The sequence below is a fragment of the Rhincodon typus genome, chromosome 1 (assembly GCF_021869965.1).
Source record: "Rhincodon typus isolate 14 chromosome 1, sRhiTyp1.1, whole genome shotgun sequence".
Lineage (NCBI taxonomy): Eukaryota > Metazoa > Chordata > Chondrichthyes > Orectolobiformes > Rhincodontidae > Rhincodon > Rhincodon typus.
The window spans coordinates 145,196,933-145,223,066 of NC_063332.1; the positions used below are offsets into that span (position 1 = coordinate 145,196,933).

The 26,134-nt window shown below is 38.0% G+C and overlaps 2 protein-coding genes across 3 annotated transcripts in view; one reads left to right on the plus strand and one right to left on the minus strand.

The window, feature by feature from the left end:
- nudt6 (nudix (nucleoside diphosphate linked moiety X)-type motif 6) overlaps positions 1 to 26,134 on the plus strand; it is a 141,399-nt gene that overhangs the window by 97,574 nt on the left and 17,691 nt on the right. The window contains exons 4-5 of one of the 2 annotated variants that reach the window (XM_048605356.1): positions 1,301 to 1,355; positions 19,983 to 20,077. In XM_048605356.1, the coding sequence (XP_048461313.1) occupies positions 1,301 to 1,355; positions 19,983 to 20,077 (150 nt within the window). Of the gene's footprint in view, positions 1 to 1,300; positions 1,356 to 4,063; positions 6,378 to 19,982; positions 20,078 to 26,134 lie in introns of those variants that run through there. The other variant, XM_048605346.1, reaches the window with a different exon arrangement.
- The window catches only part of fgf2 (fibroblast growth factor 2), an 81,425-nt gene continuing 62,079 nt past the window's right edge, over positions 6,789 to 26,134 (minus strand). The window contains exon 3 of the mRNA XM_048605389.1: positions 6,789 to 7,849. Within this exon, the coding sequence (XP_048461346.1) occupies positions 7,661 to 7,849 (189 nt within the window). The 3' untranslated portion in view covers positions 6,789 to 7,660. The remainder of the gene's footprint in view (positions 7,850 to 26,134) is intronic.

Here is a 26,134-nt window from a genome sequence, read left to right on the forward strand (position 1 = left end):
TCTTATTTCCCACGTTCGTAAGAATAAGCCCAAGGACCATACAAAGACCATAAAAACATGGATCACCTAGAAAAATGATACAGATACTGGTAGTTCCTCCCAGAATGTCCAAGGCAAAAAAAAATTCTTATTTTCAAACATAGTTAAATGCAGGTAATCTCCAGAGCACCAGTACAGTGGCTCAGTGATTAGCACTGCTGCCTCAGTGCCAGGGACCTGGATTTGATTCCCACCTCAGGTGACTGTGCAAACTCTATACAGACATTCTCCCCATGTCTGCATGGATTTCTGCTGGGTGCTCTGGTTTCCTCCCACAGCCTAAAGATGTGCAGGTCATGGCCATGCTAAATTGCCCACAGTATTCAAGGATGTGTAGCTTAGGTGAGGTACAGAGAAAATGGGTAGTGGGTTTGGGTGGGATGCTCTGCAGAGGTTCGGTGTGGACTTGTTGGATCAAAGGGCCTGTTTCCACAGTGTTAGGGATTCTATGAGTGGAACATAGACAGCATTCCCATTACCTTTACTTCCTTTATATAATCATCAGTACAGATTATTTAAACCAAATTGCATTGATCTCATATTCATTAATCCAATAATCATGAAATCTGATTGATAGCAAAAAAATTGTTCAAACATTTTAATGCTTTTGTTGGGAGACTTTACACATGTCTACAATCCAGAATTGACTTGAACAGTTTTAATGTTTTCATTACAATGACATTGAAATACAAAAAAAAACTCATCTATTTAAACATTAGACCAGATAATACAGGACAAGAAAACTTTTAAACCAGTGCAGTACAAGACAGTACTACATTAAAAAAAAAGTTTGTATTGAGTACATTAAAACAGGATTCAAATACATCAACACATTTCAAAAGGCCACTACTGAAAGTTAATGCATTAGTGTGAATACAACCTTGCTGCAGTCTGTACAAGTTTTCTAAACATAGCAGCTTGATTTTTTAAAAAAATCAACTCCTCTATTCTCCCTATTCTTTTAAGAACTAGCAGCATTTTTTCCAATTGTTTTCTTTTAAAAAGGAAACAGGCTTCCTTTTTTAAAGCAAAACTCAACACTTCTATTCCATTTGTTCCTAGAGCATCAGTAGAATAAAACATTCATCATTTCACATACTTTAAAAAAAATTGCAACTGCTTTATTTAATTTAAAGATCAACAAAAAGCATTTTAATAGGTTTTGCTTTTAAAAAGTAGTTTTAAAATGTAGCGAGTAATATTACATCACATTTATAACAGTTTATTTTTAGTGACTTGCACTTCTATTTCTCTTTAAAAGACAAAAAATGCTTGGAAGTTTCCAGGAGGCCTCTCTGATCTGGGTGAAGATATTGGTGAGTACATATAAATAAAGCAGCTTTGAATGTGTTAAGCCAACAACTGTAATAATGCCATCCCACTACCCTCCTGTACTTAAATATTTAGAGCAAGAATAAATATTCTCAAATATATTTGCATTTCTATTTTGAATAATTTTGGTTGTTTGTTTTGGAATTTACTTAGACTTCAGTATTCAAACATTACTTGTAGATTTATCAGCTCCACAGTAAGAGAAACAAGTTATGGTTTTAAAACAGTGTTTGAATTATTAACTTATAAAACTCAATTCTAAAAATCGACTAAAACTAAATTATTTAAACAAAAAGGAGAACTATTAGGGTGTTGCTAAAGAAAGTAAAATATCAGATTAAGACTTCCTCTACTTTATAAACCTAGTCAGTTGAATGTTACCTATTAAAGAAAGACAGATTTTGTTAAAACAAATCATTTGGTGCTTAGGAGGCACTCTGAAGGGTACAAGACCAATTCCACTGCTGGCAAATAATTCTAGTGGAGAAACAGATCACTAGATTAATTGTGTCAATTTTAAAATAAATGTTTAAACAATCTTGATAATTTAGGTCTTTTTAAAAATTTACCTGTCTGTAAAAAGTTTAGTGGATGCTCATACATACGTTTGAGATTAGAACTGACCATCCCATTATAGGATGGCTTAAAAACCAGAAACATTGACTTACAATTGTTTATCTTTTATTGCTGTGTTTGCTACTGGCAATAATCTAATGGATTTTCTGTAGCATTTTATCCTTTGCACAAAACTGCCAGTGTGAAAATACTTGTGCTTCGAGAATAAGATTACAAGTTTAAAACTTTTATTTAAATGAATACTGTTCAGGAATGTCAGAACTGAAATTGTACAATAAAAGCTCATTTTTAATTCCAACTGAAAGAAGTCCTCTTATCAGTCTCTTGTTGCATGAAGAACGCATTGGATAGTTCTGAAATTTGTTCACATACAATCTAATTCTTGCAGCTGTGCTGTTTCTTTTATGCCCGAAAATGTTTTTAAACAATTTTGCGCATAAAAGCTCAGTGTCTATGCTATAATATCATCAAGCTAAACCTGTTTTACAGATTTACATCTGTATGTTAAAATAAATATTCACATTGGCAAGGGATTTACAACTATTCGGAGGCCAGTATGCTGTTGCTAGTGGGTATCAACTGAGTTCTTTTCAGTTCAGCTGGGACTTTATTGTGCTGAGACAATAAAGTTCAGGTCCTTTGTATAAAATTCCTTGCAACAATTACTTTATTTCTTAGAGTTAGTCTAACCAAATCAGTCTCTTGTGAAGTAACTGTCAAAAAAAAGCTAGGAAACATACTCAGAGCACTTCAAAATATACCATAAAACAGAAGAGATCATTGCTGGTCTACTGTAAGTGAAAAATGAACAGGCTTTGAAAGAGAAACATGAAAGGATGATCAAAAACTAAAATGTAGTTGATAAAAACACCTCATTTTGGAATAATATTTACATGCATTTGCAAGTCTTCAAACAAGTGGATTTGATTGACAACCTTAGGTTAAAACAATTTTTTTGATGTCTTTATTAATTGCATTTAATGGAATCAATTATCTACCAAGATGAATCTCGTCTTCCTCTTTATTGCCATTGACACAGGTTAAACATCTGCTTACCCTTTTCTGTTTGGTTCAAAGTAACATTCCATTCCTCAAAAAATGTATTGGTAAAATTAGTTTTTAGTTTAAATTGTAGTATCATACTAAATTGTTAATAAATGGCATGCACTGAATCAGAAACAGACACTTTATGAAGAATAAATGACAGAATGCCCATTGACCATATATCTCAGCTATCACCAGCTTTGATAGAAGTGCTTTACCTTGTGTCATCTGCCACCCCACTATGCATTTGCTAAATGAATTTAATTTAAAAACAAAAACTTGGTTCCCTGCTATTCTCCGCAGATGGAACAGTATGAATCAGCAAGCGGCTATAATGGATAATGTCCCACATATGCAAACAAACAAAAACTTGAAAATCTAGATATATTGAATAAAAACAGGTAATTTATACAAAAATTAAAGCATTGCTGTCTGGAACAATTTAAAAGGAAAATACAATGCATGGGTTAATGAAGACAGTAACCATATATGGTGGTCAGGAACAATTATTGCAGAATACTGCAGAAATAATCTGTTCTTCTAGACCAAAACAATATCCATTTGATAAATGGGATATGCAAGTGATTTTCTTGCAATACTCATAATTGCACAAAGATACCTGTACAGTTTTATGAAGTTCTGATATAGTACTTATTTTACAGTACCATGATAGAGTCAGTTACATTCTTTTTCATGATATCCAGTGATGGGTGTGATTTTTAACTAAAACTGAATTAATAGTTTCTTAAGGTAAAGTAACACACCCCATGAAGGAAGTCGACACATGCCTCAAAGCTGTGACTGATATATATCCTGGAAATGTAGCTACATGCACTTCATTGGGCTTTGACAGGTATTCAATATGACCCTCCAAATAGCAGGCCGACAAACCCAGCATTGGAAAGTGCGCGAGTTGCCATGAAATAGCTTGCAGCTTATTTATGCTGACGTTGTAGGTGTTGAAATGCTGTAATTTTGCAATTAATCTATGAAATCTCAATGTTGGTATTCACATTATCACTTCAGACACTTTCCAAGAATGTTGAAAATTAAATCAGGCTGTTGATTCTAGGCGAAACAGCTGTCCGAGAAGTATTTGAAGAGACCGGAATAAGGTCCAAATTTATATCACTTCTCAGCATCAGGCAACAGCATAACCATCCAGGAGCCTTTGGGAAATCAGACATGTACATTGTTTGTCGTCTGAAAGCGGTCTCGTTTGACATCAATTTTTGCCAAGAAGAATGCCTGCGGTGCGAATGGATGGATCTGAAGGAGTTGGCCAGAAGTGAACACACAACACTTATAACCAGCAGGATAGCCAAGCTGTTGTTTTATGGATACAGGGAAGGCTTTGACAAGATTGATGTAAATATGAGAGAATTCCCAGCAGTTTACACGGGGCTTTTTTACAAGCTTTATCATAAAGAATTACCAGAGAAATATGAGAAGCTGCAACCAAATAGAATCAAATAGATTATGAAGGAAAATAGTTGCTGTAAAGATTAGAAATTCAATTTGTTCTAGTCTGTTCAATCAAATAAACAAATTAAATAACTGATGATCTATATAATGGGTAAAATCCAATTTTGTTCAGTGTTGAGAAGTATATCTTTGCAACATTTTTATTCAAATATAAAAACCAAGCTTCTCAATACATCACTTAAATTTTGAAAATGACAGATTCCCTCAGGTTTATAGTTCATATGTTTAAATACTGAATTAAAAACACATACAAAATGCCTCAATTATTATCATTGGTTCATCCATTTCTTCCTTCTTAAAATTGTGTTTACAGAAGAACTTGCAGCATATTTTCATCTCATTCTTCATTCGTAACTTTACAAAAAACAGTAGGGGAAGAATGCTAAACAAACAAGTGTCCTTTTAGAATATGTTTGGGTATATCAACAAAGTTTACTTTTATATTTTTTAAAAATCAGAGTAAATATCCCAAAAGCATTTAAAGAGCTTAATTATACAAATATGACCCTATATATGCAACACATCAAATATCTTAAGGAAAAAGGAAGCAGACAGGTTTAGGGAAGGAATTCCAGAGCAGAGGGCTAGGCAGCTAAAGGCAAGATATTACATGTGGGAGGACACCAGGAATGTGTACAAGACCAGAGTCAGAGAAGTGCAGAGTTCTCAAATGGTTGTGAGCTGGAAGCTACTACAAGATTGGGGAGGGGCAAAAAAGTAAAAAAAATTTAAGATTGCAGCATTGCTAGACTAGGAAGCAATGTAGGTCAGCAACTTGAGGGGTTACGGCTAAACACGACTTGGTGTAAATTAGCATTCAGACAGCAGTTTTGGATTAGGTTAATGTTAAAAAGGTATAAGGTGGGAGGTTGTCAGGAGAGCATTGGAATAGCTGCATAATTGCATCTGGAGGTTAAAACATAGATGAGGGATTCAGTAGCAGATGAAGGAAGGACGACAGGTAATATTACAGTGTTGGTAGGCAGTCATGATGATAGTCGTTTTGTGTGATTGGTAGCCCAGCTCAGAGGCAAATAGGATAACTGGTCAAATAATGATGATGCAAATAGTCTGGCTCATGTTCAGCAAATGGCCAATAATGGGTATGCAAACAGTGACTAGCAAACAGAGTTTGTAGCAAAGGCTTAAGATCGTAGCTTCACACATCAAAACACGTTGGACTTTTACAGCTTTGAAAACAATGCTCTTGGTAAATGGAAACTAATTTATCATAAATGTACCAATTTGTTTTGTACCACCTTCAATAACATTCTTCAGGCCACAGTATAATGTTTTCCACATGAAATCAATGTTGGGAAAAATTATGCAAAATACCACAGCGAGTGGGGTAGGGAAAAGACAATGAATTAACTCAGCAAATTCACTTCAGTCTCCTTATAATATGTAGGATGGAAGGGAAGGGAGCTTTGCAGGGAAAAAGACAGATGTATTTTTAAAAAGTGTGTCCACGGAGATGCGTCCAGTAGAGACTGTATTTGTGATGGTCTGGTTGTGTTTAATTTCCAATCAATGCTGTATTGTTTTGGTTGAAATTTGAATGTGTCAGTGTCACAATCCAGAGCATCAGTTATGTAACTGAAACTATCCTTTCACTGTAACTATGTTTATTAAAGCACAGTTATGATGTTATATGTTCAATGTCGCTAACAGAAAGTGCATAATCCTGTAGGGTTCGTTAGTTTTACTCGATACATATTGATCTATTCTATTTTACTTCATATTAATGGCTAGGGCTATTCTTGTTCATCAAGACCTTGGCCATAAAAAGGACAAGGTCCAGTCCAACCTAATTTACATATATTCATTTAAGTAACCTCTATTGATCATTCAGTATGGAGCTGGAGGAACACAGCAGACCAGGCAGCATCACAGGAGAAGGAAAGTTGACATTTCGGGTCAGGACCCTTCTTCGGAAATGGGGAGGGCGAAGGGAGCTGGGAAATAAATAGAGAGGAGGGTTGGGCTAGGGATGGTGATAGGTGAGTGCAGGTAGGGAGTGGTGGGATTTGGTCAGTGGGATGGGAGGGGCAGATAGGTGGGAGAGAAAAATGGACAGGTTGTGTTATCCCATGTCCAAGCCCCTCTCTCATCCCTGCCTCCTTGACCTGACACAACCTGTCCATCTTCTCTCCCACCTATCTGCCCATCCCACTGACCAATCCCCACCACTCCCTAGCTGTACTCACTTATCCCCATCCCGCCTACCTTCCCCAGCCCCACCCCTCCTCTCTATTTATTTCCCAGCTCCCTTCTCTCCCCATTGCCAAAGGATCTCAACCCGAAACGTCAACTTTCCTGCTCCTCTGTTGCTGCCTGGCCTGCTGTGTTCCTCCAGCGTCTGCAGTTCTTGCTATCTCCACATTGATCATTGCTTTTCTTTGGTCACTCCCAGTCATTCCAACCTATAATTACAAAAATCCATTGCCTGTTTTGCAGTCCTCAAAGTAAAACACAAAATGAAAAAAATGCTAATAACTCAAAAAAAGTAAAACAACATTCCAAAACAATGAACATAACATTTCCACAATACCTTTTGGATAGCTATCAATACATACTGCAAGTTAAATATTTATGACTCTGCACATGAAACAAAGAACCAATGAATTATTGAATTTATATTTTAAAAATGAATATTTTAATCTGGCAGTGGACAACATGAAACACCTAAATGAACACCTAAATGTTTGGTTCTAGTTGTGTATTTGTTGCCAGTTCAAATAGTGTAAGGGAATCAAATGTAACAGTTGTTGGGACTGTAGTGTATGTAACCCTTTGAATATCTTGATAAGTAAATACTGTATCACAGCATCAACCTCAAGTCTAAATCAAAATAATTGTTATACAGTTATGAACCAAAATTAACTTGATAATTTACCACATAAACCAGTATATGGGGTTATATACAGGACATTTTGGTGTTTAACTCTGTATAATTTCAAAAAAAAAAAAAAAACAAATGTGATAACATTTTACTAAAAATCACATTTTGTATAGCGTGATATTGCACAGCTGATTTACTGCAGTTTGCAAAATCGCCAAAACAACTCAAGCATGGCGACAAGATACTGTGTACACTGGTGCCTTTCACAGCAATAAAACAGTCATGTCAGTTTTGTGTTTGTGAAATTGCCACTTTAAATAAATTGGGAACAGCTGGAAAAGACTATGAGCACTTTGCAGACATCGGCAGAAACAGAATTGCTTTCTGTCCTGGTCCAGTTTTTGGCCCGGGTTTGTACTGTCCAGTTCTTTTGAGAGCAACATACCAACTTTCATATTTCTTTGAACGATATGTATTGTAGTTATTTGGCTCCAATCTTTCATGGAAGAAACATTCATCTGTTGGCAATTTCTGAAATAGAAAGAAAAGTAAAATTATAGTTTATTTTACCTGAAAGCCACAATGGGGGTTTCTTAAATCGATTTATCCATGCATAAGATTTTAATGTTCTAGAAAGAATTAAGTCTGTGTCCACTTGTTGTCACATTTTTACAACCGTACACAGATATAATGGAAAGTGACCAAATAAACCCCATGCACTTTAGTTAACTTTTCAGACAGCTGTGAAGCTGTGGAATTCACTTCCAGAGTTAATGTCAGAGGCAGAAAATATGACATTTAAGGTTTGGTTGAGTCGGTCAATGAAGCAAAATATGGAATGTTGAGAAATGGAACAAGTGGGTAAATAGGATTAGGGATTTTGCTTGCATGGAGCAGAAATGTTGTCATATTTATGACGACTAGCTGGTGTCCATGATGTAAGTTTGATGAAGTATCTGTGTAGACCCTCCACCTTGCAATTCCCAGGTTCTCAACTTGTACTAAAAAGTAAATTAGCCCTACAATCAATTCAACTTCTGTTCCACAAATTTTGACAGGCTTTACAATTCAACTAGGAGGCATATTAAACTAATTGATAAAAATAAAAATATCATAAAAACTGAGGCTGCAGTGCATCATGTCCTGCCATAGTTATTCCTGAACCTCTATTTCACACTGCCACATTTGGTGCTGACTCCTTTGTGCAACACGAGAGGCGAAAATGTGTATTGAAAAACGTAGAAAATTGGAAGTATTTCCTACTCTCAGATGTCAATTTTTGTAACCCTGTTTTAGTATTACAATGTAAAGATTTATAATACAATCCCATATGTAAATATTATTAAAATATCGTGTGAGAAAATGACAATGTCACTGTTACATTTTAATAAACCAAGCTATTCAACTTTCTGCCACTCATTATAATTTAAATTTCTAACATCCAACTAAGAGTTCAAACAATTTGTTTTTAAAATTCAGAGTACAGATTCTACAATAACATAACTGAACATGTTTGTACGAATGTTAACACCAAGGGCTGCATCCTATTTTTTGGCTGCAAGTTTCATGAAATTTTATGGAGAGATCCTCTTCATGAGGCCGAGTAAGATCGCTCACCAAACTCGCCTCATTAATTATTTGCCATGCCCCTATTGCACCCTCCCCCACCTTGCTCATTCTACCACTTGCTGCATTTGGAACAAATTACTAGAGTTGGGGTATCCCAGAATGGATAGGCATCCCTGGTGCCAGTGCCATCCTCAAAAGGCCATTGTTCACTTGGACTGTCACCAGTCTGGACTTCCCCCTGATATCTACTCCAGACACAGCAGACAAGGGAAAATCGATGCTCCGCTTTGTGAATAGGGATCTGGAGGTCCTGGTTTATGGGGCGGTGCTGTGGAGGGTGACTTGAATGGGTCACAGAGTGACAGAAGGTATTACAGCCAACAGTGGCACTGGCAGAGCATGAACAATGGTGGGAGGTTGGCACAATGACAGAAATATATAGTAAGGTATTGCAGAGAAGATGGTGGCCCTTACACTGGCAGAATGGAGGACGACATTGACCTTCTTCCTTTAGTGGTAGTCATTCCTACAGATGGTTTTGTCCACAGTAACCTGGATGGCAACCTTAGATAAGACTGGGATTGTTTGATGTCAGGGCCTCCATTGCTGGTCCTGTGGGAGAAGGACACCCACTGCCGCACAACACTAAGCACCAGGGCCTTCAGGTCCCTGTCCATATTCCAGGGCACCAATTTTTACTCATCTACCATGAATAGGGCAAATAAATAAAACCACGGACTATGGATGATGGAAACCTGAAAAACAAATTGCTGGTGAAACTCAGCAGGTTTAGCACCATCTATGGCAAAAAAGCAAAGTCAATGTTTCGGGTCCAATGATCCTTCATCAGAACAAATAGCGTAGATATCAGGAACCAAGCTGGGCTGCTCTGGACTAAAGTGGCAGTATCCTAGTTCACAACAGCCTTTAAAAGGTGGCATGGATGCCGGGAATGTGAGGTAATTCCAGCATATCCTGGCAGTGACAAGTTGTTCTGGGAATGGTGCGTGATTGTATGGGGCTAGGATCAGGCGAAAGAGACACTAGAGATGGAGTAGGTAATTAGTGAGGTGTGTTTGGTCAGATTTTGCGAAAAAAGTCCCACTGGGTCGTGCCCTTGATGCAACTGGCACTTAGCCAAACAAAATGCAACATTCAGTGCCCTAAAACTAAAGGCAGATCTGAGCACATGCATTGTGTGCAATTTACAAAGATACATCAGTAACATTTAAAAGTTAACCAAATGATACAATGCTTCTTCCTCAATTGCATTTCAATTGTTTTTAAACTATTGCTCCCTTGCCGATAATGATTTCAAAGTGAGTTTTTTTTTTAAAAAGCCTGAAAAATTTGACAGAAGATATTCAGATGGCTGAACTTTACTGGACACTGTTTTCTCTGCACCCCTGCCAACTGACAAGTTGATCATCGGCCCACCGACTCAAAAGCCAGCCGCCCTAAAAAACATTTCATGCTGGGAGCAGCATTGATTTATTTAGGGTAAGATTTCCACTATTTTATCAAGGTATTGTTTCTGAAGGAGTTAATGTTCATGTCATATTGGCTCCGTGCGTCACAGTTTGTGTGTGGAGACAAGCAATTCTGCTCCAAATTTCAGAGGAAGTTGATGTATATTTACTGGCTACTTAAGTTCTTAACAATCATGTCTTACCAAATAATGTTGTACTTATTGCTATCATGCAATAAACCTTTTTAACTGAAGAAAAGCTGTATCTCTTCTGTAGATACTCTACAGTGACACATCTTATATCATTAATCACTAGTTGTTAGGCCCAAGACAAAAGGCTTGGTGACTGAAAACTACCTAAAAACACTTGCACAATGGCAGAAGTGGCAGATTCTACAAGGTGTTAGTGATAGTCATCTGGGAAAATATCATTGTTGCAGCAGTACGGATCTGACTCATGAGCTGAAGAAACCCAGAAGACCAAGGAAAGAGATTTGAAGCAAATTAGTTTATCACTTTAAGGTCATTACCACTTTAAGATGACTGTCAGCCAGCCAGCAGCTGAAATGCTATTACCAACGAGTGAAGATAGTGACAGCTGTGGAAGCAGCAAGGTGGCAAACTCAGTACTCCAAAGGCAAAACTTCATTCTGAAGCACTAGGGCAGAAGTGTGGACCATGCAGAGATGGAAAATCCAACTACAGAGAGCTTAGTGTATAGAGCAACTGAAGTCTCCAGGAGATAAAGTTAGAAATCCCCAAAGCAGAAAGGAATAACTTATATGCATCAAAGCTATACATCTGCTTTACAATGGACCAGATAACTGTCAGATTTTCTCTAGTTTGTATAGTGTTATCAAGGTCTGCATTTCTAGCTGGGAATTCCGATCCTGGCTGCTTCAGAAGCAGGGTATATCGGAAACAAAGCAAACTCTCTTATGTTGCAGGAAACTCAAACCACACCCCTTTTTGTAGCAGTCAGTGTGCTATGTTCTGAGATTTAAATGTGGATCAACGCAGCTAGACACCTGGACAGCTGCTGTGAAAGTTAAGTATATAAGGCAAGTCTGGGGTTAGAATGCGAGGCAAGTGATGGGAGTGCTTAGAGTAAGTTTTTGTGGGGATGTTGTGTGTGGGGTGGTTCAGCTCAATAGTTACCCACGAGTTAGTGCAAGTCTTTAATTGTCTAACTGCTCTGGGTAACAATTAACTAAATGAAAGTGTAACCCTCTGAATTCTTCAATGCCAAGGATTATTTCAGAGGGTTCAAATGCAAAGAACTTGCCCATCAGCATTCCAGACAATTCCCACAGAGTCCGCCTCATTTGGGATTCCACAGGGTCCTGACCTGCAACTCCAGTTTGCACTGTAGAAAAGACTCTGGTCATCAAGCATGCACATTTGACAAAATTGGTATTTGATTTATTCACCAAAACCCATAATGGGCTAGAGGTATCCCTAAAATCATATGAACGCTTATTTAGTTACAACATAATGAGAAGTTTGTCAAACATGAAAGCATTTAGAAAGCTGGAATTGGAGGATTTGAGCTACAGGAGAGGCTAAATAGGCTGGGGCTTTTTTATTCTTGGAGTGAAGACTGAGGGGTGACCTTATAGAGGTTTACAAAATCATGATGGCCATGGATAGGGTGAATAGCCAAGATCTTTTTCCCAGGATAGGAGTGTTCAGAACTAGAAAGCATAGGTTTAAGGTGAGAGAGGAAAGATTTGAAAGGATCCGAGGGGCAACTTTTCATGCAGAGGGTGGTGTGTATACAGAATGTGCTGTCAGAGGTGGTGGCTACAATTACAACATTTAAAAGGCATCTGGATGGGTACATTAAAATGAGGGGTTTAGAGGGATATGGGCCAAATGCTGGCAAATGGAACTAGATCAGTTTAGGATGTCTGGTCAGTGCAAACAAGTTGGACCAAAAGGTCTGTTTCCATGTTGTATAAACCTGACTTTAAGTGTATGTGACAAAGATCTCCTGTTAAACAAATGAAAGAATTAACATCTATGTGAAACTTTAGGTACAAATACAAGAATGGTTCCCTTGCCTAAATAGTTCTATAATGTGTTAAAAGTCCTACATTACACTCCGCATTCCTTCTGTCCCCTTAACTTTGCTGGAAGAGTGTCACATGGTTATGTGGTGTCAATTTTCTCAATTTGCAGATACTTAGAGTCAGATGTACAGCATGGAGAGACCCTTCAGTCTAACTCATCGATGCCAACCAGATATCCTAGATTAATCTAGTCCCATTTGCCAGCATTTAGCCCATATCCCTGTAAACCCTTCCTGTTCATTTACATCCAGATGCCTTTTAAATGTTGTAATTGTACCAGCCTCCACCACTTCTCATTCTAAACATGCACCACCCTCTGCCCCCTTAGGCCCCTTTTAAATCTTTCCCCTCTCACCTTAAACCATACCCTATCCATGGCCCTCATGATCTTATACACTGAGGCCACCTGTCAGTCTCCAATGCTCCAGGGAAAAAAAGCCCCAGCCTATTCAGCATCTCCCTATAGCTCAAACCCTCCAACCTTGGCAACATCCTTGAAAGGGTTTAGAAAAGATTTACAAGTTTCACAACATCTTTCCTATAGCAGAGAGACCAGAATTGAACATAATATTCCAAAAGTGGCTTAACCACTGTCTTGTACAGTCGCAACATGGCCTCCCAAATCCTATATACAATACACTTCAACAAAAGAGATTTATAATCTGTATTGATCTTGCTGAATTCAAATTATAAAATCTTACTCATTATCTCAACTGAACAAAGAAAGAAAAAAAAAAGGTGTAATCCCTGTCCATCTGCTTGTCCTTCCCAACAGTGATCTATGGGTCAGAAACTTGCCACTCCACACTGAGGGAGCAGCATTATTTTTTTCTCCTTACTGGAACAGAGAATGATTGGGTTTGCAAACTAAGTCACATTTTCGGTTGTGAAATTCCAACACCAATATATCCCAAGCATTCGAATCATGATTTGACCAAATTTTAAAAGTCGAAAAACTGCAATATACAAAGAAAAAATTCCCATTCAAACCACAACGAACAAAGGCAAATTCTGTTGAAAGTCAAGTCCTACATTAGTTTATGGTGGCCAAATCCAACATAACTACTTAGCATTCAAGTATGCAAAAATTCACTTTCTGCTAAGATATTAACTTGGACTGTGGATGCCTGGCATCATCATCAATGTTACAAAATGGGGCTTGAAGTGCACATTTTAAAATCAAACGGCAGTAAAACCAAGAAAACGTATTTCTAACTCCAAAATCTATAAAATGGAGATATAAAAAATTAATTTTTAAAATTATTTCAACAACTGTTTTTAAACTTAACAGTGATGTTGATTAAAGAAAAGAACAGTAGCATTTCAAATCATGTCCAAAAATAACAGATTCAGACCCTGCTGTTTACGCCTGTGCACTTTGTACAGCTTCCAAATAAGACACATTGCTTATACTTTCACTTCTACACTTCCTAGTACGAAACTCTGAATACAACAGAATTTCAAGGAAATGTAATTCTTCAATTCTGACTGGGGAGCAGAGCACAAAAGTTGCAAGTCTAGGAGCTTTCCTGAATGACTGAAATATTAAAATCAGACTACTGACACATTCCTCAAAATTTAAAAACAAGATATATGAATGATGATTTTAATCCTGAAGACTATAGCAACACTGACGTTCTGGGAAACATTTTCCTTACTTTTTTTTTCTAAGATTATGGTAACTAATAGAAAAGGTCTGCATCTATACCTTATAGCCTCAAGCAGCAGAAATAACATCTTAAAATGTTTGCAAAGAAAATAAAATTGCTTCAATATTCACAAAACTTACAACCAGGAAACGTGTCCATTAAAGACCTCTTTTCAAAAAATAAAACCCAAGTTCATTTTTCAGAGTTCTGTTGCATTTTGTTTCAAATAAAACTTGTTACTTCAAAAAATGATTTGTTGCAAGTGTAATGGTCTGCATTTAACGTCCTTCTCATTCCAGAAATTTTAATAGAATTAACTTATAAATATGCCCTGTTTAAACATTAAAAGTACTATTCCAATAAGGACATTTAATGAAACAATCTAAAAAGTTCATCCACATAATGAAATTATCTGAATTTTTGTAAAGAATTGGAAACTCCAGTGTACAAGTCCTACCGTAAGACCATATTTTGCCACTATCAAGTCTAGCCTAATAATTTGATGGTGTGACCTAGACAATTGGATTCTGTTCTTCAGATTCCTGAAATGAAATCAGAGGCTTCAGCCAATAATATTTTGCTCTTGTGTGGGAGCTACTGCAAGACAACAGGCTGACAAATACATAAAAAGTAAAAATCACCGATTGGAAAATAAAGCAGCCCATGGTAAACTGAAGCTATGGACTGCAAACAACAAACAACTTTCTTCAACCAAATTCTTCCCTTTACCCCTCCTGTCTGGAGGATAATGAGTTATGTTGGTATGGAGCTGCACTGACTGCAAAGGGCACACAGCCAATGGTTTTCATTACTCAAGTATGGATTTTTCCAAGTAATCAATTACTCTGCAACCAAGGAACCGCTAAAACAATTACCATTTCAATAATTTCTCCACCAAACAGCAATTCTTGATGCCAGGATAAACAGGCACCCCTTATACCTATCTGCTATGCTAATAGGAAATACATTATTAAGGTTGTGCTATCAAAGAGGGGACAATGGCTTTCCCCATAAGTTATCCAGAAATGGCACAGTAATTGGAACAGGGGGTAGTGAAATGGGAATATCCGAATGTAGTTGCCCAAGATGCACCACTCCACAATTATTAAAATGCCATTCTCTTGAAGATATTTTTTGTCCAAAAATCAAATAAAATTGTGTTTACATAGGGTGGATAGGATCTAAACCTTAGGACTGGTATTTGGACATGCAAGTATCCCTTTAATTGATATTTGTAAATCACTGCTAAAACAGCCTATCTGGCACAGATATTACACAAGTCCCTCATTTCAGTCAGAGCTACTTGTTTATCTTACTCCCATTTTTTTTTCCCCTCCTGTTTTTCCTCTACCCGTTGTAATATTGAATTCAGCTCCTTGTAAAGTTTTAATAATAGGGAAATCTTGATGGGCTCCATTCTCTTTGAAATAAATGCCACCATTCCATTTGCCTTCTCTGTTATCCGATCCTTAAAACTACCTTTGAGATTTCTGCACAAGGAGTCCCAAAATCCTCTGTGCTGCAATCTGAAAGCTCTGAAACCAAGAGCCATTAGCCTGACAGTAAGTCAAGAAAGTGCTCAACCAAAATGTGCAGAGTTGCAGATAGTGAGGAGGATTGTCAAAGGATACAGTGGGATGTAGATTGCAGATTTGGGCAGAAAATTGGCAGATCGAGTTGAATCCAGACAAATGCAAGGTGATGCATTTCCGAAGATCAAATGAGAGTGCAAATTATACAATGAATGGCAGAACCCTTAGGGGCTTTGACATGCAGAGGGATTTGGGTGTACAGGTCCTCAGAATCCTGAAAGTGGCAACGTAGGTGGATAATGGTAGTCAAGAAGACAGCGAGCATGCTTGCCTTCATTGGCCAGGGCATCCAAAAGTTGGCAAGTTATATGTCTGTACAAAATTTTAGTTAGGCCAGATTTGGAATATTACTTGCAGTTCTGGTCACCACACTGCCAGAAGGGCATGGATGCTTTGGAGAGGGTGCAGAGAAGGTTCAACAGGATGTTGCCTGGTCTGGAGGGTTTCAGTTATGAGAAGTTGGATAGACTTGAACTGTTTTCACTGAAAAGATGGAGGCGGAGGGGCGACCTGATAGAAGTCTACAAAATTATAAGAGGCATAGGTCAGGTGGATAGTCAGAAGCTTTCTTCCCCAGGATGGAAAAGTCAACTACAAGAGAGCACAGGTTCAGTGCGAGAGGGGAATTGCAGGATGATGGGTGCCTGGAACGTACTGCCAGTGGAGGTGGTGGAAGTAGGCATATTAGACACATGAAGGGGAGGCAAACAGAGGAATAGATACCGCATATGGGCAACAAGTAGCAGGTCTAATTGAGGATTGGGAATTGGTGCAGGCTTGGTAAGCCAAAAGGTCCTGTTCCTGTGTTGCATTATATTACATTAAGTTTGTTTTCCTTTCTCAATCTTCAAGTCTTATTGGTTCAAGGAGATATGTTGCTTGCCCTATTCAGTCACATCCCAAGTGACTTGTTTCTCTTGCTGCAATCATCAGCTTATGATTAAAAAGGGCTCTTGTGGTGCTAGTGTACTGTCCCCACCTCTGAACGAGGCAGCCCAGGTTTAAATACCACCTACACCCAAGGTGTGTAATAACGTCTCTGAACAGAGTATAGAAAATATCAAAATACTTTGAGGCAAAAACATGGAGCTAAAGGATATAAAGGCCATTTTAACTAAATGGCAAATGGTGCTAAATACCAAAAAGATATTTTTGCAACATTAGATATCCATCAATTACAGCCAGGGAATGGGGGGTGGTGGTGAAGAAAGGTTTAGACATTTAATGGAGATACATCAAAGCCACATGAATGAGAGGCAAAACAAAGAGATAGATACCGCATAAGGGCAATAAGTACTGCAAAAGCAAAATACTGCAGATGCTGGAAATCTGAAACAAAAACACAAAATGCTGAAAATGTGAGGAGAATGAAACATGGAATGAAAAACTACAGAGGGTGTGGGGGCAGAAGTGTTGGTGGCCAGTTAGAAGCCTTCCCACAGCCATAAAGCACTCCTACTGGACTAAACAAAGTTCTGGAAGCTCCCCCATCCCTCACTTGGAGGAAGTCTTACCTTCTGAAGCTTCCAGGCATTTGGCTGACAGCTTCAACAGTGTTTGCAACGCTGAGATTGCAGAGAGGTCCATGCAGGAGGCCTCATGAATCCCAGATCCAGACAAGTCCAGAGGCTTTCAGTGGGGCTTTTTTTGGCAATTTGTGAAGGTGATTTATTGTGGGTGGGTGGGGGAAGACAGAGGGAGAGGGGGGAAAAAAAGAGATAGGGAACGCTCCTGACAAAAGTATCTCCCTATTCCTTTGTCATTTTAAGCACGTTAAAAAAACATTTACGGTTCTCACTCCCATCATGTGATGGCATGGGTAGCATAAAATGGGATGAATTAAGCTTTTAACAAGCTCAAATCGACACTTAATTATTCATCTACGTCTTTTCCAAACCACCCAGACCTCAGGCCTAACTGTCAATCATACCGCCTGTTCCGAGTTATTCAAGCAAAAATCATGTACAACTCAGCATTCAACAAAACATTGCCTCTCCTTCATACACATTTATTAATTCACAGGAAAGAGGGCACAGGGAAGTTGCAACATGTGTACAAGACCAGCAAGTTCATGTACAGCTCTATTAACAAAGCATTAATTTAAAATAGCCTTTCAAAAAAATCTAGATTCAAAAATAAGCAAAAATCAAACTTGTACTTCTGGTACATGATTCACTATAGACAGCATTATTGACAAAATTTCTGTACCTCAATGCAGGCTCTCTTTTTAAATCCTGGTTGTTGTTTTACTGACCCAGGTCAATATGCTTCAAAAATTAAATCAGTACTGAAGTTGATAAACAAAAGTATCATGAAATTCTTGCGTAGGAAAATCTCTTTCTGGGGGATGGAGAGAAAGGGGCAGTCTATTATCCAAAATTTATAAAAGCTTTAGAGATATTATTTGCATTTACTTCTCACCAATGCAAAAAAAAAGAAAGAAAAAAATTATTGGTAGGATGATCCCTCAAGTTTCATCTCTCTGCAGGATAAACTGAAACATTGCACAGATATTTTGTTGTATGTATGCAGGATGGGCTCCACAAAACAATTTTCCTAAAGCAATTCATTTCAGTCAGGAAATTAGAAATACAATTTTGCCTAAACTTTAAAATAAGAATCTGCTCTCCATCTTCAACAGTACGATGCTAGCATTTGTAACACCTTCTGCAAACAGACATCAAGGGAATGCCATTAAAAAATTCGTTAAAATTAATTTTAATTTTGAAAAATTCTGAATCTGAGGATCGTGCTGTACAATTTGCACACAGGGCCAAACAGCTAGCAGCAGTCTTTCACACTCAATTTTGGCAAGATATATGTTTTTCCCCAGGTAATCTCAATATCTGACAGGTTCTCCACTGCCAGGTTATTCTTGGCCTTTCATTCTTTCATTTGGCTGCCATCTCAGTACTCAGTATTCTGTTCTGAAATCTGGCATTCTGAACACACAGCCTAGCTAACAGAAGTAGCTTCTTCAGCTGTCTCAGTGTACCTGTTCCCTCTTTCCCCTATTATGCATTTACTTGGGTTTACTGGAAAAAAAACTTAAGTTCTTCCAGAGTCCTACAAACTTTCAACCTCCATTTCCCATGGGAACTCTAACTCCAAGTTCCCTATCATCCTAACTTAGCCATATTGTTGTTCTTTAATTGCCACTGAGCCAATATCTTGAAACACTATTTTTAATAGCTTGTAAGACAACCATGTGACCACACTGGTTCAAGGAGGCCTTCTACCATCTTCTGAAGATTAAGTAGGCAGTTAATAAAATGACAGCCTTGTCAGTAACAACAAAAAACCCAAATTTGAAGTTTTGAAATATGACATCAAAATAGTCAAGTTTCTTGTCTGTGATCTTTGTTGCCTGGTTTCAGTGACATATCATTGTGGATACAACAGATTCGTACAATCACATGATTGTCAGATAAGATAGCCTCTTCAGATATCTGGCAAGTTAAACCAGTAATTGTTTTGCCAATTCATCTACACTTAGTGCTGCAGCATAATCCAGTTCCAAGATAAGTGGCCTATAATCGGTTGCATTTCTGTTTGGAGTTGGATTTAATCCGTTTCAACTGATCTTTGTTTTGTCCTGGAGAAACCTTATGAGATGTTTTATAATTTTGTTGATTTTTTTTTCCCCCCTGTGCATTTGCAGTTTTTTTTGCCAGTAGTGCTTGATCATCTGGAAAAATCTTAGCCTCCCAAGTGTTTGCATTCTCCTGTGTCTCAGTCCACATTGTTCTTTTTAAACTCAAGCTAACAGATAGAAACTGGCCATATCCTAGCAGGAAAATGGTTTATTTTTCGAATGGTTCAGTGGTTTTTATTGGTACATCTGTAAATAGCAACACTCAGTATACAGCAGCAGGATGAGTGGACAGGAAGAACTTCAGCCCACTTCACAACTTCAGTCATTATCCTCATTTCATGAGTCAGCTGGGTGCAAGCAATGTTTGTGTTTGTCCCACTTCAATTACACTGAATCCCTGTTTATGTCCACCGGTCAGTGATTTTAAAAAAAAAATCTATATCCTAACTTAAATAGAAAGAAAGAGAGGAATTGCAGGATTAGGAGGAAGTATGCACACCTCAGACAAAACTCAAATTATAAGCATGAAAACGAATTAATACAGTCATCTTTCTGCTGTCAGCAACCTCCCCCACCCACACTCCCCGTGTAAGTACTCCAAGTGATTTTAGAGTGCTGTGATGAGGAGTCATCTAGCCTTGAAATATTATCTTGCTTTCTCTCCATGGATGCTGCCTGACTACTGTGATCGCCGGCATTTTTTTTTGTTTTCTGTGCAGATTCCAACATCTACAGTAATTTTCTCCTACAAGCGATTTTAGAGGTTGGAAGATGGAGACTGCTGAGGCAAGCAATGGAATTGTCAAATGTGGAGGTAACAAAAGCACGGATGAAGTTTTTCCATTCCCCCCCCACCCCTCCCAATAGATGGGCTGAGACTGGGAGGCAGACTTTGGATATCAGTGTAGCAGGATGGTATTAGCAGTGTATGAAATATCCCAGTTTTAAAAACTGACAGCTTCTGAGTTAAAGACTTTTGATAGTAAACTCTGAATCATCATAGATAGTTGTCAATTTCTAAATAATTTCAATGCTACTGACCAATAAAGCGACTTTAAAAATTCTTCACGTTTCCTTTTGATTAAATCACCAGATAAACCCTTTCTTGAAAATTGCAAATCAAGATTCAGCATTCATTCCTTAAATAAGCGGCGGATCCAGTGTAACATTAAGTACAAAGTTAACAATGTTTCTAACTCTGTCTTTCCTAATCTGTTTACATTTCACCGCACATCAGTCCTCTGTTGCTATCCTTTTTAAGGCTAGGAGTATTAAAAAAAAGAACATGCTACATCATTTTGCAGAAGCCTGCTAAGGTGTTTCTGGCAAGAATTTCCAGCAGAACTTGCAACTTCAATCAATGCCAGTTCTTCAAAACTGAATTTTACCTCAGCTCATAGGAATTGCAACCATACCTTTAGTGAAAATATATAGTCTGGATTTACAAAGACATGAGCTGAAACAAAAAAACGTAGAATCTATGTTCAGTCGTAACTAAAATATACCATCTTCGAGAACTATGAATAATTTTTGCACTGTATCAAATTCAAATGATCGAGTTAGTATTTGCAGGTGCAGACTACAATTATTGAAGAAAACGTGTAGCAGTACAAAAACTCCTAGAAAGTTATCAAATAAAACAGCCAAGGGCAGAAACATACATAGTGCTACGTATAATCAAAAAGTACTCTGTCTCTCCACTTTGCTGCCAGAGTTTCATTGAGAATCAATTGTTGTATTACTTCAGCTATATCTAATAGTTGTACCCAAAATTTATAAATTCAACTCCCCCTTGATGCACCCCACTTCCTCCTCCTCCCAAACTGTACAACCAAACTACTAGAAAAACTCAGCTATGAATCTAGCAAGCAACACAAGCTTCTTTATTTTGTCTGCAGCATTAGGCTTGTGAGCAATGTATTGTCTAGTATACAGTATTAATAGAAATTCTCAGATAGGAACTGTCAACTTCTCCTTAAAATTTTGAGTTTGCAATTTAAAAGTTGTTTTCAATGACCAACCACAACAATTAATAACAAATCAGCTACTTATTTGCAACTGACACTAGAGGGAGCAGACTGAAGTATATCATGGATACACAAAATGACATTTTGATTCAGTTCCACAAATAATTTGGAGCTATTGTATGTGTACCTATGAAAAAATTTTTTTTGGTGGTAAATGTCAGTATGACTGATGATATCACACCATTCAAATGAATTGATCTAAAGACACAAGTAATTAACAGTTAACTAACTACTAAACTGGTACCTAACAAGCTGTTGTGCTTGTTGACTGATGAGTTGTAACTAGCATGCTGCCAATAACAATAAATTGGAAGAATACCTGCAAACACAGAAATCAGAGTAGCTGGTGACCAGAATGACAACTAGAATGTGGTGTGATCAGAAATTCAGTGTACAGGCTGAGGGAAGAGAGGAGGGTTCGGAAGTAATTCTAACCAAGATGTAAATAAATAACTTTACTGGAGAAAAATAAGAAGTGACAACATATCAAGAGAGGAGTAAAAAAAATCCAAGGTAATTGATGTAAATATATTAGGTAAATATCAAGATATTATTGCATGTTTAATATCTTGCTTTGATAAGCTTATTAATATAAAATACAGCAAGAAAATGCAAATCAAAGATAACCAAGGCAAGTGATTGTATTCTAAGAGTACGTAAGGATGCTAATGACTGTTCAGTAACTAATTGTAAATTTAACAAGATCAATCCACATATTTATTGGAAGTCTACTTATTCAAGATAGCCAAATATATCAATTAATCCATAAAATAGATCTATTAATTCATAAAGACATGAAGAAACGTACAAGGACTGCATTTGGTGGATAAAAAGACTGTCTGAATTTTCACATCTGCCAGAAAAGGTCTGTCTTGAGGTACTGCTGTTCAGAGATGTTACGCTGAATCCCTAGATTGAAACAATGGAGGAGGAATTATTATACAATTCGCTCTAGAGGAGAGATTAAGGTTGGGGGGGGTGGGGTGCACACTAGGGGAGGAGAGAGAAGAATATGTTGAGTACTTACAAATCAGGAACAACACTACAAAAGGGCATGTTTCCTACTGGGTGCTGGAAAAGATAGCAAGATACTCAACAGTTGGTAAAGAAGTTTGAACAGAAAGGGAAGGATTCGGTTATGCTCTGTCAGAACAGTTGACATAGGAAAAATTAAGGAAGAGACCCTGCTAACAGAAAAGTTGGGAGTTAAACCAAAAAGCAGCGGCTTGTGGATCATCACAATTACTACTCGCACCACAGCAAATTGCTGTGCAGACACAGTTCAGAAAAAAAAACAAATCAACATATAGCTAAACACGAGGAAGAGGGCTTTCATTTCGTAAAGAGCAGCCACCACTACTGGGAAAGGAAGAATCGTCTTCTTCAGACAGACTGTACCTAAACCGTTTTGGGCCCGACAGAAAGGAAATCTAAGGCCAAAACCAAGAGTTTAAATAAATGAGGAAGGAGACTGTTGGAAATTGCAACAGTAAGTGAATCATGTAAAAGATCTTACACCAACATGTAAATACCAAACAGGTAACAAGAGGTGGAGTGGGACCTGAGACACCTATATCTACCTAGAGGACCAGAGTGAGAATACTTAAGTACTTTGCTTCAGTGTTGACCAAAAAAGAGAAAACTGACTAAATATCAGAAGGACCCAAAATGGTAGAGATAACGGATAAGGTAAAACTGAGAAGCAAGATCTATTGAAAAGGGTGGTAATGCTTAGAATGGATAAGCCCCTGGTTTGGATAGCATGCATCCCAGGATGCTAGAGGAAGTGGAAATTGAGATAGCAGAAATGCTTGCCATAATCTCCCAATCTCTCCTAGATAAAAAGGCAGTTGCCAGAAGATTGACCTGTGGAAACTGTGACACTATGATCCAAGAAATATGCAAGGACAATTCTCACAACTGTAGGCAGTTAGTTTAACAGTCATGAGTAAAGTTGTAGAAGTAATCAGGGGAAAAAATAAATAAACTCTTGGATATGTTTGAGTTAGTCAAGGATATCCAACACAATTGTAAAGGACAGATCATGCAGGAACAATCAAATTTAATTTTTGGAGGCAGAGACAAGTCTTGAAAGTAGTTATTATTGTTTCTTTCCTGGCCTACCTTATCTAAAACACTTCTAATTACCTACATTACAATGACTCAGGCATAGATTTAAGGTTTAGACTCTCTTCTCACTCAGTACATAATTAACCCACCAAAAGAAGTGCCAATAATGAACTGCAGAAGAAAGAATAGGACAGTAGTAGCAATTACATCATAAGATTTAATATTAGGTTTGAGAAGGATGCAAGTGGGTCAAAGACTAAACTAATAGATTGAAAATTAACAAATGATAAGGAAATGGGGATAAAATTGAACAAAAAAACATTTTTGGGGCTGGGGGGTTGAGGGAGAACTTAAAAGCATTAAAAAGAAAGTTGAAAATTGTTAAAAGGATAATCAATACAGCTTAGGGGGAATAAGTTCACTAAAAAGACAAAACCAAGCAAGTTAACTGTACTAAATGAAGAACTAAAACAAAACTGAATCTAAAAAGACTCAATGTAAAAATAGAGGAAGATAAACTTAAAAAATTAATACACTTGAGACTGAATGAGAGACAATAGTCGACAAACCAGTAAAACTAAAGGTCTCGATGACATGTACCTCAGGAAACGAGGTAGTAAGTAGCAGAGGCACTAGTTTAAATATGTTCCATTGAAGGGATTGTGCCAGAGGGATAACAGTAGACAACGAATACTGTTTCTATATACAAAAAGAGAGCAAAGACACAATGAATAAAATAAAACTAAACATGTTTTTTGCATTAAGTGAAAAGGTTTACTGGTCTTCATGCCGATGAAATACAGCTGGATTTTCTGACTCCTTTGCAGGGCCTCCTACATGAAGGAGCATGCCAGATCTGTAGTAGGAAGAGTGAAGATACTTCAGTGAAAGTTATCCACCTAAGTGGGTCTCCATTCCTTGAAAGATATAGGCTCTATACTAGGGCTTCCCAAAAAGTGAGCCGAAATCTGGGGTGGTAAGTTCCAATGCAGCAATGATCACCCTGGAGTTCTGACTGACTGAGTTATAACAGCTGCCATCCCATTCTGACAGACAGGCCCCACTTACAAAGGCCCTCCATATCCCACTCAAATCTCATTGAGGGGTCACAACAATTTTTAAGCTCAAAGTATGGTCACAGTGTAAAGAAAATTTTAAAAGCACTTTATATACACAGGTATTAGGTACAAAACAAGCTTGATACAGGGACACAACGCGCGCGCGCGCACACACACACAAACACACACATATCCTATTCCAACCGACATCCGGTCTCCGGACCTTCACAGTTGAAACAGTTGTCACTAGTGGTACAGAGGGATACTACTTGCATTACTTAACACATAATCTAGAGCAACAACAAACTGTAAATTTTACGGCCTAGCATATCCTCCATTCCACCACTATATTCAAGTCAAGGGATCAATCCAGGTTGAATATGAGACAAGTCATCCATGTCAATTGCAGTCCCCAGGTGTACTGAAGAGGAGGTGCTAAATTGATATACATTCTTGCCAAAAACAGAAGCTACACTGACAATTCTAAGTGATCTTCAAAGTACAGTTCAGATCTAAGTTTTGCTATTGTGCCATATCCAGGTCTGATCGGTGGTGGATTGTGAAAGGAAAAATAACCAGAATAGAAGGTCCATGAACATGTTCTACCCTCAATGAGGGTAGAACCCAATACAGGGCTCTAGCCTCAAAAATAAGTGAAATTGGACAGACCCCCATCGATTTAAGCATTGGAAACAGCAATGGAAAACTCCAACAAAAATAGAAGTTGCTGGAAAAGCTCATCGGGTCTGGCAGCATCTGTGGATAGAAATCAGAGTTAATGTTTCAGGTCTAGATCTCAGTTCTGAGGAAGGGTCACTGGACCTGAAACGTTAACTGATTTCTCTTCACAGATGCTGCCAGACCTGCTGATCTTCTCTAGCAATTTGTGTTTTTGTTTCTGATTTACAGCATGCACAGTTCTTTTAGTTTCATAATGGAAAGCTCAGCCCTGTTGACCTTGCAGAGTACTCTTTTCTGGGGATTTGTGCCAAAATTAGGAGAGCTGTCTCACAAACCAGTTAAACAACAGCATGACATAATGTGTTATGTATGACTCCATGAGCATGGCTATGTCCCAGACACTGCCATCACCATCCCTGGTTGTGTCCTGTCCCATCTGCAATCCCAGCAGAGGTGGCTGCAGTGACATACAATTGGGAGGGAATCGTCCTATGAGTCCTCAACATTGACTCTGTTCTCCATGATGTTTCATAGCATCAGGTCAAATATGGGTAAGGAAACCTCCTGCTGATTACCACATACAATTCCTCTTCTGCTGATGTCAGTAATCTTCAATGTCAAAACACTACCTGGATGAAGGATTGAGGTGGCCAATGTACAGAATGTTCTCTGGGTGGGAGACTTCAATGTCCATCACCAGGAGTGGCTCAACAGCATCACTACTGCCCGAGTTAGTTGAATCCTAAAAGGACATAGTCGCCAGACTGCGTTTGTAGCTGACATTGAAAGAGCCAAGAGGGAAAGCATAGTTCAGCTCATCCTCACCAATTTGCCTGCTACACAGATACATCTCTCTACAACAGCATTGGCAGAGGTGAATACTACACAGTCCTTGTGGAGACCAGGTTTCGTCTTTCCATTGACAATACCATAAAACCATTAGTCGTCAGAGCAGAACTAGGCCATTTGGTTCATCAAGTCTGCTCCGCCATTCAAATCATAGCTAATATGTTTCTCATTCCATTCGCCAGCCTT